This window comes from Pogona vitticeps, chromosome 4 (genome assembly GCF_051106095.1).
Source record: "Pogona vitticeps strain Pit_001003342236 chromosome 4, PviZW2.1, whole genome shotgun sequence".
Taxonomy (NCBI): domain Eukaryota; kingdom Metazoa; phylum Chordata; class Lepidosauria; order Squamata; family Agamidae; genus Pogona; species Pogona vitticeps.
The window spans coordinates 127,744,329-127,760,236 of NC_135786.1; the positions used below are offsets into that span (position 1 = coordinate 127,744,329).

General features: G+C 38.4%; 2 protein-coding genes and 1 long non-coding RNA gene across 6 annotated transcripts in view; 2 read left to right on the forward strand and 1 right to left on the reverse strand.

The window, feature by feature from the left end:
* KAT14 (lysine acetyltransferase 14) overlaps positions 1 to 1,579 on the forward strand; it is a 34,661-nt gene extending 33,082 nt beyond the window's left edge. For both annotated transcript variants that reach the window (XM_020814583.3, XM_020814585.3), the window contains one exon: positions 513 to 1,579. In XM_020814583.3, the coding sequence (XP_020670242.1) occupies positions 513 to 686 (174 nt within the window). In that variant the 3' untranslated portion in view covers positions 687 to 1,579. The remainder of the gene's footprint in view (positions 1 to 512) is intronic.
* A 1,346-nt stretch (positions 1,580 to 2,925) lies between these two features.
* DZANK1 (double zinc ribbon and ankyrin repeat domains 1) overlaps positions 2,926 to 15,908 on the reverse strand; it is a 33,886-nt gene continuing 20,903 nt past the window's right edge. For all 3 annotated transcript variants that reach the window (XM_072998336.2, XM_072998337.2, XM_072998335.2), the window contains exons 8-17: positions 14,984 to 15,145; positions 14,065 to 14,284; positions 12,165 to 12,268; positions 10,981 to 11,055; positions 9,662 to 9,752; positions 6,557 to 6,651; positions 5,388 to 5,468; positions 4,825 to 4,952; positions 3,520 to 3,594; positions 2,926 to 3,339 (exon numbers count right to left, since the gene is read on the reverse strand). In XM_072998336.2, the coding sequence (XP_072854437.2) occupies positions 3,228 to 3,339; positions 3,520 to 3,594; positions 4,825 to 4,952; positions 5,388 to 5,468; positions 6,557 to 6,651; positions 9,662 to 9,752; positions 10,981 to 11,055; positions 12,165 to 12,268; positions 14,065 to 14,284; positions 14,984 to 15,145 (1,143 nt within the window). In that variant the 3' untranslated portion in view covers positions 2,926 to 3,227. The remainder of the gene's footprint in view (positions 3,340 to 3,519; positions 3,595 to 4,824; positions 4,953 to 5,387; positions 5,469 to 6,556; positions 6,652 to 9,661; positions 9,753 to 10,980; positions 11,056 to 12,164; positions 12,269 to 14,064; positions 14,285 to 14,983; positions 15,146 to 15,908) is intronic.
* LOC144588919 (uncharacterized) lies at positions 3,642 to 4,731 on the forward strand. Its single transcript, XR_013544679.1, has 2 exons — positions 3,642 to 3,985; positions 4,100 to 4,731. It is a non-coding gene; the product is annotated as an uncharacterized LOC144588919 (long non-coding RNA).

A 15,908-nucleotide genomic window follows, 5' to 3' on the forward strand; every position in this document is an offset into this window, starting at 1 on the left:
CAGCTAGCTCCACCACTCAGTTTGAGCAGCTGTTGCCATGCAACTGCTTCTTAAAGAGAGAAGCAGTGTTGTGGATAGATAGTTGGAGGTAGCAGTAAGTTTCCAGAAAAAATGAGCTCTGGAGGGGGATGGGTATACAGTGCATTTTGCCAAGCCCAGTGTGAGATCTAGTATCTCCACCTGTTCACGCTAGTGAATAAACTATATAAAATGCTTACTTTTTTTGTCATAATGTTTGATTAAAGGCAGTGATCTACTTAGACTCAGTTCACACTACAAGGAAGCAGCATGAATACCTTAATATTTCTTTCTCTTGCAGCATGATTATTTGGGATCAGAACATACAGTACTTGTGTTGTGTGTGAGATTCATGATGCCCATTTCCCACCTTACTGAAGCAGCAAGATACACATGAGCTTTTGTTTGAGCTGACCTTTCAACCCCATTATTCCTTCCTTACTTAGCAATTTCTTTCCTTAACTATCATACTACTTTTTATTTTCTTTTGACAGACCTGCATGGGCAAAGATGCAACCCTTCATGTCTCTGCAAGTAATTCGGCAATGTTGCTGTACCAAAAGTTTGGATTTAAAACTGAAGAGTACATCTTAGATTTCTATGACAAATACTACCCCTTGGATAGTAAGGAGTGCAAGCATGCATTCTTTCTCAGATTGCGGCGATAATATTTAGATTTTCTTGGCGGATCACAGAAAACAAGTCACATGACAAAAATTCAACTCTCTACTTGCTGTTGTAGAGAGCAGTGGTGCCCTGTTGGCATATTGGTAATAAATTGGATATTTGCTATTTTTCTGAGAACTGTGGTTTTTCACTGCAGCAGAATTACCAAGAGTGATGTCCAAGAGAGAAGCAGAGACTTACCTACTGCACAAATGGAAAGGGTTTTTGTTCAAAGTTATGGGATGCCTATAATAATTTCTTCAGATCTTGAAACTTTTATTAGATAGAAACATTCTCTTCTTACATATCATTCAAATGGAATATATACATCAAAGGAGAAAGGGCTTTACATAGTGAAGAACATATTCACATTTTTCTAGCACAGTACCAATCTCTACTGCAGTAATTCAGTTCAGCTATCCAAATTTAAATATTTGTTTCTATGTTCAGTCACATTTCATAGTCCTGGGAAACTACATATTAACAGTCACACCTTTAACAGAGACAATTGGATGTGATGTGGCTACTTCTGCAGTTGGGATGGCACGAATGACGGTGGGCCGTGCATGCCACACCGCAAGCAGCAAGTGGATGGCCCAGTTCTGGGAGGATGGTCCATCGGACTGGCCACCTGTGGTGGCGATATTTGTATTTATCTCCCCGGGAGATGAATATGAATATCCCCTCTAATTGACATAATTATGCATTGCCAATTAACAAAAGCAAAAAATAACATCAGTGCTAAGGACCATTGTCTTAATGAATCTTGTTTTGCCATCTGCCTCGCTGTAAGTCTATAAGAATCCAATAAAGCTGTGCTAATATTATTGACTATCAGTGTAGACAGGATTGTCCTACTAAATTTTGAATAAAATTTTTATATTGCCCAAGACAACAGTCTCCTGATTGTTTTGTTCTGTCAAACAACTTTGTTTTTTAAAAATAAAATATTTATTAAAAATATTACTTTAAAAATACTTTGAAAAGGTTAGAAATACATAGGTAGTAGCTGGTTAGAAAGAGGACAGAGAGGAGGGCGTGACATGCTTTTCCATATGGCTCTTATGTTACTCTGTCTCCGGTCTTTCCTCCTACTTTTCCATTAATTCTGTGAAGTACATAAGAAGCCAAACTTTGCAATCACAATAAATAAAATTGAACTGCACATTCCTATAGTTTATACAATGTATTCACACTAGTGAGCATGCTTGGCTAGGGATAATTGGACTTTTTGTCCAGCACATTTGACAGGTACCTGCTTGGAAAAAGATGTTTTACATAGATATTTTTAGAGTTATTTTTCAAGAGGACTTACTAAGACGAGAGGATTAGAACCTCTTTCATGTGCATCTTCACTTTTACATTTCCTAGAAGATCCCAACGGCAAAATACATACAAGGATATACATGAAATATCTGAATTGATGCTATGTGGTGCTAGGAAGTAGTTAGTCACAGAAGTGCTGGGATGGTAGTCAGAACCAAAGCAAAAATGGCTGCTTGTAAGAATGCTATACAGTGGTGCCTTGCAAGACGAATTTAATTCGTTCCACGGTTAATGTTGTCTTGCGAAAAATCAAAAAACTAAATTTTTAAACATAGAAACACATTTACAAATCAGCAAACATGAGGCAGGAACAAAAAATGAAAAACATTTGTCTTGCGAGTCATCAACCCCATTGCCAAAACCATTTGTCTTGCGAGTTTTTTGTCCTGCGAGGCATTTGTCTTGTGAGGCACCACCGTATATACAGTAATTCCATACCATCGTGCTTCAAGATACCAAGCCATGAAATTCACTGGGTGACCTGGGGCTCGCCACTTATTCAGTCTGATCTGCCACAGGATTTTTTTGAGGACAAAGCGAGAAAAAAGATGAGAGCCATGTATGTTGTTGTGATGTTTGTATAAACATCCTAACCTACATATATGAGTGGACAGATCAAACGAGTGTGTGTGTCTGTGGCCTACAGACTTTTTGAGGTTGAGTTTTGCTAAAAGCCTTCAGTGAAAGATCAGACTAAGGCAGTCAAATACAGTTCTAAAAGCTCTACCGTCTTTTCTACTACCATAGAACCAGGTGTCAGTTTTTGAACCAAGGTCATCCACTATTCTTCAGTCTAATTCATTATTAGGTATAGTGGACCTTGCAAACTGGGTAAGAAAAATTAATAGTGTGGCTAAAGGGGTGACTTTTAGAAGCATTATTGTTACTAGGATTATTGTGGGTATGAAAAATTAAAAGTGGGAATCTCATCCTGATAGGGGGCAATTTCATTCCAACATAAATAAAGGTTAAAATAAAAAAGGTGAAATAGAATTTATTGCTTGAACTTCACAATGAGGAAGGACAAGGCTTTGGTGCAGCTCTTTGTCCCCCATGACAAAATCTGCAGGTCCAGCACTGAAACATGGCCTTAACCCAGAACTGGTTTCAGAATGTGTTCAAATCAAGGGGAAAAGTTTCATGATTTTACAAATAATTCTTCAAAACAAAAATGGTTCTAGACAATCAACTAGGAGTTAGTTTGGATGGTGAGAGTTTTATCCTAACTTACTAGCAAACAAGGACACTATTTTGTCATTGCCACTCTTTAGTGCCAAGTCAGAAGCTGACAGTCCTCTGGTGTTTTTCTTTCTCATGTCGGCATTACATCTGTAAAGAGAGAATATTCATTTTAGAAAAGGATCTGCTTATTAGAATGATGGGAAAAGCCAGAGCCAGAGTTCATTATTCTAATAATAGTGATGGACATGAGGACTTATCCCTATGAAAAAGCAGATGTTGAAGGTACCTAGTCCCCCTTCCAAGTAACAGTCCACTAAATCAACTTACCCTAGCAATGCTTCAATGCATTCCCATCCTTCCATGCCCAGCAAGACTGCTTCATGAAGAGCTGTATTGTTCTCTCTGTGTCAAGAGGAGGACAGGTAAGGTATGAAAAACAGAAGTGGTTGGTCATAACCATGTTGTGAATACAAACTATCTTCCTAAAACAGCAGATGTTGGCGTTTCTGAACTGCAACATTTAAAACAGGATCTGCTTTTGGCTTAGCATATCTGACTTCCCTTTGTTTCTGTGTTCAAATTTTCCTCTTGAAGAGAACAAAATATATGTTAAGGAAGTAACTTGCCAGTTAAAAGACAATGTAATGACAGAGAGCTAGAAAAAACTGAATCAACAGTCTGTGATTTAAATATGTTTTCCTGTTAGGATTGTCCACCCCATTTTGGATTGTGGCACATGTAACTAATGGAACAGAAAAAAAAATAATGGAGGTCCTGGAGAGCAGAAAAAAAGGTAAACACCAAGACACATGAAATTTTTTGAGATCAAAGACACCAATGTTAAATGGATGCATTTATCTGAAAACCTTCATTTGGGAATGATGAAATTGTATGTTTGTGATTGCAGAGTAGTGCATATCATGTGACAAGCTTTGAAAATTTGACCTAGAAGATACATATGAAAGACTAAAACCATGGTATATGCTGACTTGAGATTAATTTGGTCCAAATCTCCACCAGAAATATACTGTAAGTAAATGTAGTGTTTTGACAACTCAAACTTTTATTTGTAATCAACAGGGTATGTAAATACATAGATATGCAAAACCTCACACTCCCTGTTCTCTATGTTTCTGGCTTCAGTCTGTCATTGTGCTTTTCCATGTCTCCCCACCCAGCCCAAATCTGTCTATTCTGCCTGGCACAGAGTGTGATTGCATATCAGATCAGTATGGAATTCCAAATGGTTTGGAATTATAATTTCGATTGTTCCTGGCCCAAATCCACTGCACTGAGCATAACTTTGCTGCTTCAGCATAAGCAACATGCAGAACTTTTTCATCATGAAAGTAAAATATGTAAAAATGAGCGGGGTGGGGAGGGGGATACTTTCTGTGCCATAAGAAAATAATATAAATACGAACTGTGCATGAGCAACATGGTCAGATTAAGGAAACCAGCTCATTACCTAAGATACTAGTGAAAGTCTCACAAACAATATGGGCTTGTTCAAACTGAAATTATATATATTCCCCCCATACAATATTTAGACCATTTTGTATACCAGTTCTACTTCCCTCCAAAATGTAAAACATCAAAGAAGAGAAGAAAACTTGAAAATGTCTAACATACGGTCCTGACTGGTGGTCAATGTCTGCGCCTTTCTGCACAAGCACAGGAATAGCTTCATGATGTTTATTCAGGACAGCCAATGTTAAAGCAGGTTCCTCATCACTGTTGGTATAGTTGGGGTCAGCTCCCTAGTGTGTATGGGAGAATGTGACATGAAGAAGGACCATAATTATTTCAGTACAGGATATCCCAGACCAACAATCCCACATACTATCTTGTCCAATGGATGCAGGACCCTTGGGAGAACTTAAATAATAATCATGTGCCTCATCCGACCAGAAACATCTGTCTGTCTGTCTGTCTGTCTGTCTGTCTGTCTGTCTGTCTGTCTCCAATTAGGCTTTTAAAAAACCCTCTAGTGGCAGAAATAGAAACTTCAGAAGCTTTTAAGTACATGGAGGGTGTCAGAAGTGAGGCTCTGGGCTTGACTAAAGAGCCCTGCGTGCTGAAGGCTTCTTGACCCTGAATTTTGATACTTTGATTTTCTTTGGAAATTTATTAAATAAAACACTACTTACTTTTTAATAATAGCACAGGCAACTGAGATGCCGAGGAAACATTACCTCATCAATCAGTTGTTCTATCAATAAAGGCTGTCCCTGCCCTTTTGGACCCACTTCTTTCAACAACTGCCTTGACTCAATCTAGAAAAAATGCAGAAACCAAAACAGGTAATAAGTATTCTCTGTCCAAACATGTCACAGGATGAAGTGTTTCTTTAAAATATAGAAGGCAAAGTTAATTTCAAACTACATAGACATTTATGCTTTAAAACTGCAATTTCTAGGCAAATGAAAAAACGGCCAGATTACAATGGGCAAAATCCTGTTCATGCCTCCATAATGTAAAGTTACACCAGTGCCAATGGGCCAGATGTTATGCCTGGCAACAAGAAATTGTACTATGCAGTTTAACCATAGATTGTGCATCCTGGCATAATTTTGCAATGTGTCAGCAGAAGTGCTTCATAGATCACACTTCCCCTTTGGTGGTAGTGCAACAACTACAGGTGCTACTTGGATTTGTGCATGCATAGTTAGTTCATCAACAGGATTCTGGCCATTGTTCAGTAACATTGCTGTTTAGTAGATCCTAAAGGCTTAAGATCTTGCAATGTACTTTCTGTAGCTAAAGAAGAGGTGGGCAACATGTAAGCCACATACAGCCCCCAGGGCTGATACATGGTCCCAAATATCACATCAAAAGATTCCCTGTGTCTTCTAGCAGTTGTGGCCCCCAAAACCCCAGAGATGGGATTTCTTACCCGCTGGGCTTCTTTTAGGACATGCATTGGCAACCTGTGCTGCTCTAGAGGTGTAGGACTACTAGTCCAAACAGCCCTGCAAGGCCACAAATGTTCTGGCTGCTCGCTGGTATGTTAGATCAGGTGGAGGAGGCAACTGATACTGTGCTGTGTGTGGCACAGCGTCTTTTTCATAGCCACTGCCAGTGTTACTGTCTCTGGTCTCCATCTGGTGTGGCAAGCCAAAATACCACTGACTATGTAACAAGTGGATTCCCAGTATGGTTTAAAGGACAAAGTGAAGGATTAAGACTCTGGGGACCAGGGTTCAAATCCCCCATAACCATGGAAACTCACTGGGGGAGTGGAATTGGTAAAGCACTCCTTAAATATCTCACTTACATTGAAAGCCCTATTAGGGTCACTATAAATCAGTTCCAACTTGACAGCACACACTAACCAAGTTTTCTGTTAAAAGTGTATACGTACTGTGAGCCTGTCTTCCTTTTCTAGATATTTCCTTGTTTTTATTATCCTCCTGACTTGCTTGTTAGGACTTGGTGTTCTTTGACTTGCTTCAGTTGCTAAAACAGAGAGCACTACATTGAAATTTATGTGAGATTCATGTGGTAGCAGGACAACATACAGTAGCATGAGAACACGGGAATGTGATTCAGAATTTCTGGATTTTCTACTGAGATGCTTAATTTTCTTCCGCTCTCCCCCTTTGTTCTTCGTTTTTAATGAGCATTTTTGAATCTTACATTTTCTTAATTTTATTAAAAATTATGTTTATGAAAAGCCTTTGACATTAAAATTAAAAGTGTAATTTCCAGAAGAAAATATTATTTCCTTCTCTTGTGTTGTCAACCGGCCACCCTGTGACCATCAACCACCACAAAAGCAGTGCAGACAAGGGTCCCTGGGACTAAACATCACCTGTTTGGCATCAACTTTGTGGATTAATTATTAGATCTGTTGTGAGGTGCTTGGATAGGCAAGATGGTTTGGACATTACAAAAGGTGGGTTGCTTACCCATGAGCATAGTCCTTTGAGTGGTCATCTGTGAATTAATCTGTGAACTCAACATGTATGCAGAGGCTCATTCAGAATCTAGAATGTTGTTGCCTTTTGGTGGGACCCATTTCCCCACCCTCATGACTCTTTCAACCTGCTGTCAGCAGAAGAAAAGGAAATGTGATGCACCAAGTGGAGGAGGGAGGCTTATGAAAGTTCATAAATGACCACTTGAAGAACTATAGTTATAAGTGAGCGAGCTGTCTTACTTCTTTGTGGTCTCTGTGACTCACACATACAGCTGACTATCCAGCTTGCTTACCAGGGTAGGGAATTTCATGAAAGAATGGAAGACAATACCACTGCCAAAAAAGATGCAGCCAACCTTGCTTGATGTCTAGTCTGCAATGGGCCACAAAAATTCATGGACACATCTTAAAAATTTTGTGATGTAGCATCCTTCTTGCATTGGTGGTGGAAGGCATTGGTGGAGAAACTAAAGAAATACAAACAGAAAGAGGCCACAACTTTTGCATCATTATCTTATCAATTACCTGTAACTACCTGTACTCTGTGAAATGGGTGCAAATGTTTCCAGTAAGAGGCAGATGAGCCTGTTTGTATAAGAGACTGATCATGAAAATTACAAATTTTGCAAATCTTTGCCTAAAAACTGGTTCTCCTTCTTGGGAAAATAGTAATCCAAAAATAACCTAGGTGACCTCCTAAAGTCCCTTGCTCTACTAACGTAAAATGCCAATGCCCTACACACATTCACAGTGTGAAGTGAGATGTCTAAGGCACTCGCTGGATCAGAGAAAAGTGCAGGTAGATCTGTTGACTATGAAATCACTTTAGTAAAAAAACACAACTTTGTCTCTATGAAATATACTGTATTGTGTGATGCATCTGTTTGCAGTGGATAAGATTTGTGAGGACCTATATACCATCAGAAAGGCAAGTTTAACTGTTATTATATGAAGACACACAGTAGCAAGTGGCTCAAAAGGAGACATGAGGTTCTGTAATACAGTAGAAAGAGACCCTATGGGCATATGAGTACGGTAGGTTTTACTGGATACAGAGTTCACACTCCTATAAAGAAACTTTTATCAGGGAGAAAGGTAAGCACTGTGGAAACTGACACAGACTACGGTAAATGTTTTGCCTCTCCAAAACTAACAATTCAGTTTGTAGGTATATGAATGTGGATGCCATTTTTGAAGGTGGTGTAACAGAAGGACTTGTTTAGGATAGTCTACAAAAGACTGATATGCCATGCCCTGAGTAACAATGCAGATTCAACTGCATGCAGACTTTAACCTGTATCCTTGGTCAGAACTCTTGGGTTTTCCGGTAACTTGATTAAGTTGCATTTGAACAACAGAAATAATATTTAAAACCAGGATGTGTAGGGTCACCACAGAGTATTAATACAGCATTTGTCTTGTCTATTTTGAGGTCTACTACTCAACAAATTAATGGAAATGGAGAAAAAAGTTACAGAAACTCCTGGTTCCATCAGTGAAGAAATACAAGGGATGTCTTGTTCCTGAATACCAACATTTATGTTTTTGTTGTGTTACCAATGGGTCTAACCTGTGGTCTGCTGCAATGAAACAGTGGTATGCAAAACAGAGAATGAGCTAGCTCTCATTCATGGTGTTGAGTATTTTGATAGCTGAGATAGTCAGCATGCTGTCTTTTCCCTCTATATGAATTGTTACTGGTGGAATATAGCTATGTAATACTTACTGTACATATCACGGAGTACAGGTAGTTACAGGTAATTGATAAGATAATGATGCAAAAGTTGTGGCCTCTTTCTGTTTGTATTTCTTTAGTTTCTCCAGCTCTGGATTAGAAGCTCAAAAGTTGTAGATATTTTTGTTTTGATCACAGACATCAGTATTCCATCAATAACAAAGATGGAATCTATGTTGATACCAAACTGTTGACACTAGGGTTTCAAAGGTAAATCTTGGCATCCAGGAGAAGGCAGTAGGAAGGAACACCTTAAGATGTTTCTTAGATTTACAGATAAATACTGAAGCATATGCGGTGGCTTATTTGTTGCCAAAACCAGTGTCTGAAACAATTTCTCTCAAAGGTAAAGCTGAAGCTTTGATTCCCTATTTCTCAGGCCAACTTCTGTGAACATTCGACAAATTCAGCATGACTGTGAGATGGGTTGCCCCAAAGGCATTCATTTTAATGATGATCTTACAGCACTATTTCTGTTTTATAGACTATACATTTTTGAAAAGAGCTCTGGAGACAATTAACAGAAAAAAAGAAAAAGAAAAAATCTAATAGTAGAAGGAATTAGAACAAAATATGCTATGAGATAGAAAACAGTACATTATTTGCTCAAGAACTTATTTCATACTTGATTACTGAGCAGGCCAAAATGAACGGATGGGAAACTATTAGGGTGGGGGGCAGAGTTCCCATTAAGAGGCTAAAAGAGCAAATTCTGAATGGGTTTTGGCACGAGATGAGAATCCATGTGTGTTAAGTCTCAGATAATGAAACAAATATTTTGCAATATATCAACAAAAATCAAGAAAACTCACCCAAATTAGCTTGATTTTCACTTAATTCCATTGTGCCATTTGGTCTCAGACCATGATAGTCAAATGTCACTGGTTTACTGGTGAAAATATTCTGGAGAATGATAAGTAGTAGATGCCTAGTTATATGAAAGGATTTGTCACATCATAAAAGCTACCAATAAGAACCAGTCATTTCTAAAATGCAATATAGGCATTAGGTGCTTATAAAGTGCTTCTCAATGAGTTGTTTAATAAGGGCAGACACACTTTGCTGATTTGCTACTGATTCTTATTTACAAGCAATCCACAGCCTATGGACCCATGAGGTCCTTCTCTGTTTCCTATGTAATTTCTCCCACACTTGCTGCTTAACACTAAAAAACAGTTCAGAAGCCCACTATCCTTATTTATTCCCATAAACAATTTGCTGGGAGTCAGGGTGACTCAAAACAGGAACTGAATGGAGATTCCTTAAGGGGAGAAGATTTAATACTCCACATTTCTATGTGCTGAGATGGTGGAAGGAAATGATGTGAAAATCTGTATGTCTATTTTGGGAGGAAAGAAAGCAGAAAGAGGGAGCCCAAGCTCCACACACTTATTGCTGGCAGCAGCCCAGAGGCCCAACATTTACCCACTCTGCCCTACAACATGAAACTACAGAGGAGCATTGAAAGTAATTCTAGTTGAAACAGGACCACAGTGGGACCCAAGAAGCTTTGCCAGGCCTCCTTTAAATAGGTCTGTGCCCTAGAACATATGTGTCAAATTCAAAACTTGCGGGCCAAATCTGGCCCACCAGGCCATTTCATGTCACCCTCACAGTGTTGCCTGCTACTGTGCAGTATACAACATGCAGGTGCTTACTCGGTCACCCATAATGCTCCACAAGGATGTTGCTAATCCGCCCAGTGGGATTTCTAATCCCAGCATTCCAAGCAGCAAAGAGTCAGAAAGTGAGCACTGAATGAGGAGGATTATATTTAATATGATAAAGAGTAGATACATTTATATAGTCTTACAGATACAACCGGCCCTTTGAAGGCAACCATAATGCTGATGCAGCCCAAGAAGAAACTGAGTTTTACACCCCTGCCCTAGAATACGCCCACAAACCTTCCACAATGCACTGGGCTTGTATAGCATATATAAGGAGGATCTTTAGCATTGTACAAACGTTTATTTGAAGCTGTAATTTTTACAAATAAGTGTTTAAAAGATTGTCAAAGCTTAGTAGTCTTAAATGAACCAGGATCAGCCTGGCTGAATTAATTCCAAATTAACCATGATTCTCAGTACAGTACTATGATTTTCCCAGCAGCTTAGGTTTTCATACTGACCTTATTTATAGCAAGTGCATAATTTAAATGGAGACTGACTTGGTAACCATCCTCATGGATTGTAGCAGAAATAAGCTGCAGAAGACAGAGTGATTAGGATTTCTAGGAGTCATAGTCCAAGAACATCTGGGAACCCAGGGTTTGGAACCACTGAGCCCTACAGAGATATGGACACACATGCACATGTATTGCTTTAATATTTTTTCAAGTTAAAATATGTAACACCAATTAAACATCTTTCTGCCCTTCCCTTGTTGATGCATACTCTCCTACTGCACCCAGCTAGCTACGTATCAACTCCTGCAACATGAACTAGGTGCAGTCTAATTGCTTACTGATTAAGCAGGCAGAACACAATGACATAAAAGAAGAAACACTCAAAATAATGATGTAATCGTAAATATCTAACTTACACAGAACTTATAAATCTACAAAAGGGAGTTAAAAAGGATGTTTGGCCCCCAACTCCTCTCTCCCTTGTACTTATATCAACTTCCTTTCTTTCCCAAGATTAAATCCAGATATCAGCATCAGTCTTCAGCAGTACCAAAGCTAACTACACCTTCTATTAACCACAAGTAGACATGGGATAGTCATATTTGTATCCCTGGGGATATGAATATGAATATTGGCACCACAGGTGATGCGGAAATCCAGTCCCTCCCCGCAAACCAGCTGGTCCACTCATGGATTGCTGCGCGGAGTGCATGGCTGTTGTCTTCATCATTGCACCAATTGTGGAAGCAGCACGGCTCCTTCCTGCACAGCTGATCACTCTGGCAAGGAGGTGGGATGGGGAGTCTCCTCGCTCAGCTGTTGAGCAGTTGGCTGTGAGAGGAGACAGGAAGAGCTAGCTGGGCTGCTTCCCCAATGAGTGTGATGATGAGGACGATGGCCGTGTGCACCACACAGCAATCCATGAGTGGACCAGTCAGTTTGTGGGGAAGGGATTGGATTTCTGCGGCACCTGCAATGCCAATAGTCACATTTATATCCCCAAGGATACGAATATGAATATCCCATGTCTAATCGCAAGCCAAAAGTTATGCCACCCTTGACTATAAAGTTTAGCTCTGATCCTTTTTTTTAACTTTACATTACATTTGAAAGGTTACTTTACATTAGCAACAAACCTAGGTGAATTACATCAATTAAAGATCCTTGGACCAGGAATTTTCTCTTACCTTCCCCATTTGAGGTTCTCCAATTGATGTCCGGAATGCCACATTATTCTGTGTATAACTTCTGAGATGTGCACAAACGTGATCTAGTTGCTTCCTCCAGTAACCTAAAATGAAGTAGTTATGGTTAGAGGAAAGATCACATCAAAGTAATAAGAGAGCTGATATAATCAAGTGGATAAGTAACCCTGCTATGAACCAAAAATACATTAATTCAACTCATCACTACCATAACATACTTTCAGCATAACTGCAAGTTCATGGACTGCACTATTCCTGAAATCTGAAACCAGAAGCGATTAAAAGTCCATTTCTGGTTTCTCAAAAAAACTATTTTTGCAAAACAGAAACCTCTTATTTGACCACAAGAGCAGGAGATTTTGCTCTTCTAGAGTTACATTTTGTTGTAGAACCCATACAGAATTTAACCTTCAGTGTAAGCATTAGGCACCTGCCATGATTGCTGCCATTTGTTACTGCTACTGTTATTTTTCCAGACAAAACTAAAACCAAAATGAAAAATGAAAAAAACAAAGAAAACCCCAGCTGTGACAAAACATTTCCATTAGGGCACTCTTTTGTCCTAGCCAATGTATTGTATTAGACACAAACAAACAGTTTCCTGTCTTTCTAAATCAAAATGTTATGCTGAAAAGCAGAAGATAGCAAATCTGTTAGCAAACTGGTCTAAATAAGTGAGAACATGCAAACTCTCTGTGAATCCAAGAAATAACAAGTAACTCAGGAAACGCTTGCAACAACCCTTAGTTTAAGCACAGTGCTAAAGCTACTGCTAAAATACTCCACAAAGTACTTAAGGCTTTTATATTAGTGCATGAAAGAAAGGTACAATAATTTATTTTTAAATAACCCAATTTTGAGATGCCATTTCTTCATTCGATGACAGAAGAACCTGATCTTCTCTCACTTAAGACAAACACTGTCAAAGCAGCCACCTTGGTGTAAAACATCCTGCCCAGCAACAGATAATTTTCTCACCTTCTTATCCAGCATTGGCTATAAGGTATATGACAGGGACATACACACAACACTTTCATTGCTTTACTTTATTTACATATTAACCATGTTGAAAACAGTCCCTGAACTTAACCATCAGAAAATTCTATTCCACTAGATCTCTGTAAGAAGAGACGACAACCTATCTTTATGTTCTATAACCTAATTGTAAAACTAACTCCCTATGTAGTGAAATTGAAACCCCTCTTTTGTTAATCATCTCAATCTATATTTCAAAATAAGTTTTCACAAAATGGGTAATAAACTAACAGTAACCAAAATGAAAAAGTTCAGATCACATACTAAAAACAAAGGAAAATAGATCACACATCTAAAAAACCAACATAATAAAGGGTATGAAAAGGGTACCATAAAAAGACTTCTGAAACAGACAGGATTTAAACTATATTTTAAAATGGGAGCAAAAAAGGCAACTTCCTTTAGAATGGTAAATTATGAATATATTGCAAGGTTAGAGAGGAAACCTCACTTTGTTCTCTTCCAAAGCTGCATATATACGTAAAATGCTGCATATATATCAAAAATAAACTGCAATTATATGTCATCTCTTTGGAGAAGGCAGATACCTATTTTGCAAGGGGAAAAATAAAAGATGGGTGAGAAGGGACCTTTAGAAGAAAGGCAAAAGCAAAACAAATACCAACACACATAAGCAACTTGTCAGCAAAGGAAGAGTGATGTAGTTGGATGGCTATGGAAAAGAAAACTGAAGGGGAAATCAATAAACAAAAGTATGGTGGGTCAGTATTTTTGAGGCCAGAAACAGGAGCAAGAAAAATGGACAGAATAAAGAAATATGAGTAATGCAGGAGTTGGCTTATGAAGAATTCTTTATAAAACAATGAACTCATCAAGTTTTGTTCACCTCTTCCAGGACTGATGGCTGTGAGCAGAGGCTTGTGATCATGTACCTTATTCTGCTTCCCTGTTTGTGAAACTAGCTCATATTCTTTCTTCTCCAGAAGTTTGCTGGATGGATAGTACAAGCCAGTGGTTTGTGTTCCTTGTTCTTTTTTCTCTACTAGATTTGTTCTTGGTGTTGGCAATGAATTAGTCGACTGCTGCCAGGTCTGCAAGCTATAATTCTGTTAAAATAGGTTAAGCTATAGATACGTATGCTGCTAATACTGTATATTTTTCTGAGGAAATTCAGTAGGCTCTCTGATACCTTATAGTCCGACCAAGTATTTATATATAATTTTTAATAGTTCAAAAAGAATTAAGTAAAATAAACTTAATATATTTAAGCCTGTTATAGTATTATTAAACCTGAATTTCTAGTTGAAGGACTGTGATTGACAGTGTTTTGACAGTTCATATCAAAGAAGAATTTTGAACCAGGGATTCTGATTCACACCCTTGAAAACAAACAAGCACACACAAACACACACCACCTCCACTTTAAAAAAGCACCAATGGGGATTTCTGCTTTTTTCTTTTAACCCCTTATATGGACGACAACACAAACATACTTTAGAAACTGACTAGAAGGGAATGTCTGCCCATCCCCACCATGCGTATTGACAGGATCTAGATTCCTTCCATTTTACTTACAAGTTTTAAAAAAATCTTCAGTTGACCAGAATGATTAGGGGAAAATGACATATGTATTTTCAGCCACAAAGGTCTTTTTTTAAATTGAAATTTTAAATATAAAAAATTAAAGGTTTTACCATAAGAAATTAAGATCATGTTCTCTGCAGGATAACATCAGACTGCAACAGCTGAACAGGTGAACTAGTGCTTCTAAGCATGACTATTATTATTTGTCAGTGAAAACATACCTTGGAAATCACAAAATCATCTCCAGCATTTACGAGTGTATCATCAGTGTCTAATCTGCATGATGGCTCAATAAAGACACCACAAGTACCACAGAACAGATCATGTGGATAATTCCTTGCAGAGCACTTGAAGCAGGTGAAATGGAATGGAAAGAGACCTGGCTGAGAAGAAAGAATTGGGAGATATACATATAAATATATATTTGGACTAAGATGATCTGCATTTTAAAAGGCTGAAGCTCTAAATGCCAGTTGTGGACAACAGATTAAAGGGTATTTATTATGTGAAACAGAGTATTTCATGATAGTAGCTTGATACTGTGCACTGGCCCCATCTTTACTGTCCTTCTGCAAGTAGGTGAAAACCTCTCTCTTCAGGCAAGCTCTCCCTTAATGACTGGCTGCCTGAGTGGTGTTTTTTTTAATTGATGGTTGTGCCTTTATTGCTTTGAATGTGTTTCTGGTGTTTACTGTTTTTCAGTGTGCTATTTGTTTGATCCTTTTTAGTAATGTATGCTTACTATTTTTTGTTTTAAATATTGCCTTTTAATGATTTAAATCACCTTGGCTCCTTTTTAAGGAGAAAGGTGGGATTAAAAAATAAGTTAAATTAAAAAAATACTTTCACTGAACACACCTACAACCAATACATTTTCAGGCACAGAACAGATTGATTCTTACAATGCAAAGTCTTTCACAAGATAAATGTGCTTTTTCCCCTTTTATAATAGCAAGCACTCACTGTAGGGCCTTGGAGGAGGGGGGGAAGTCAGGGATCAATGTTTAGTAAGAGCTAGGATGGGATTCTCTCCTGTCAAGAAAGTTAAAGCTAGGACAATGAGAACATAATTTTGCTGTGATCTTAGCATGACTTTTGTATTCATGTGATCAACCAGGAATGGACTCTGCAACAGCCCAGCTGAAT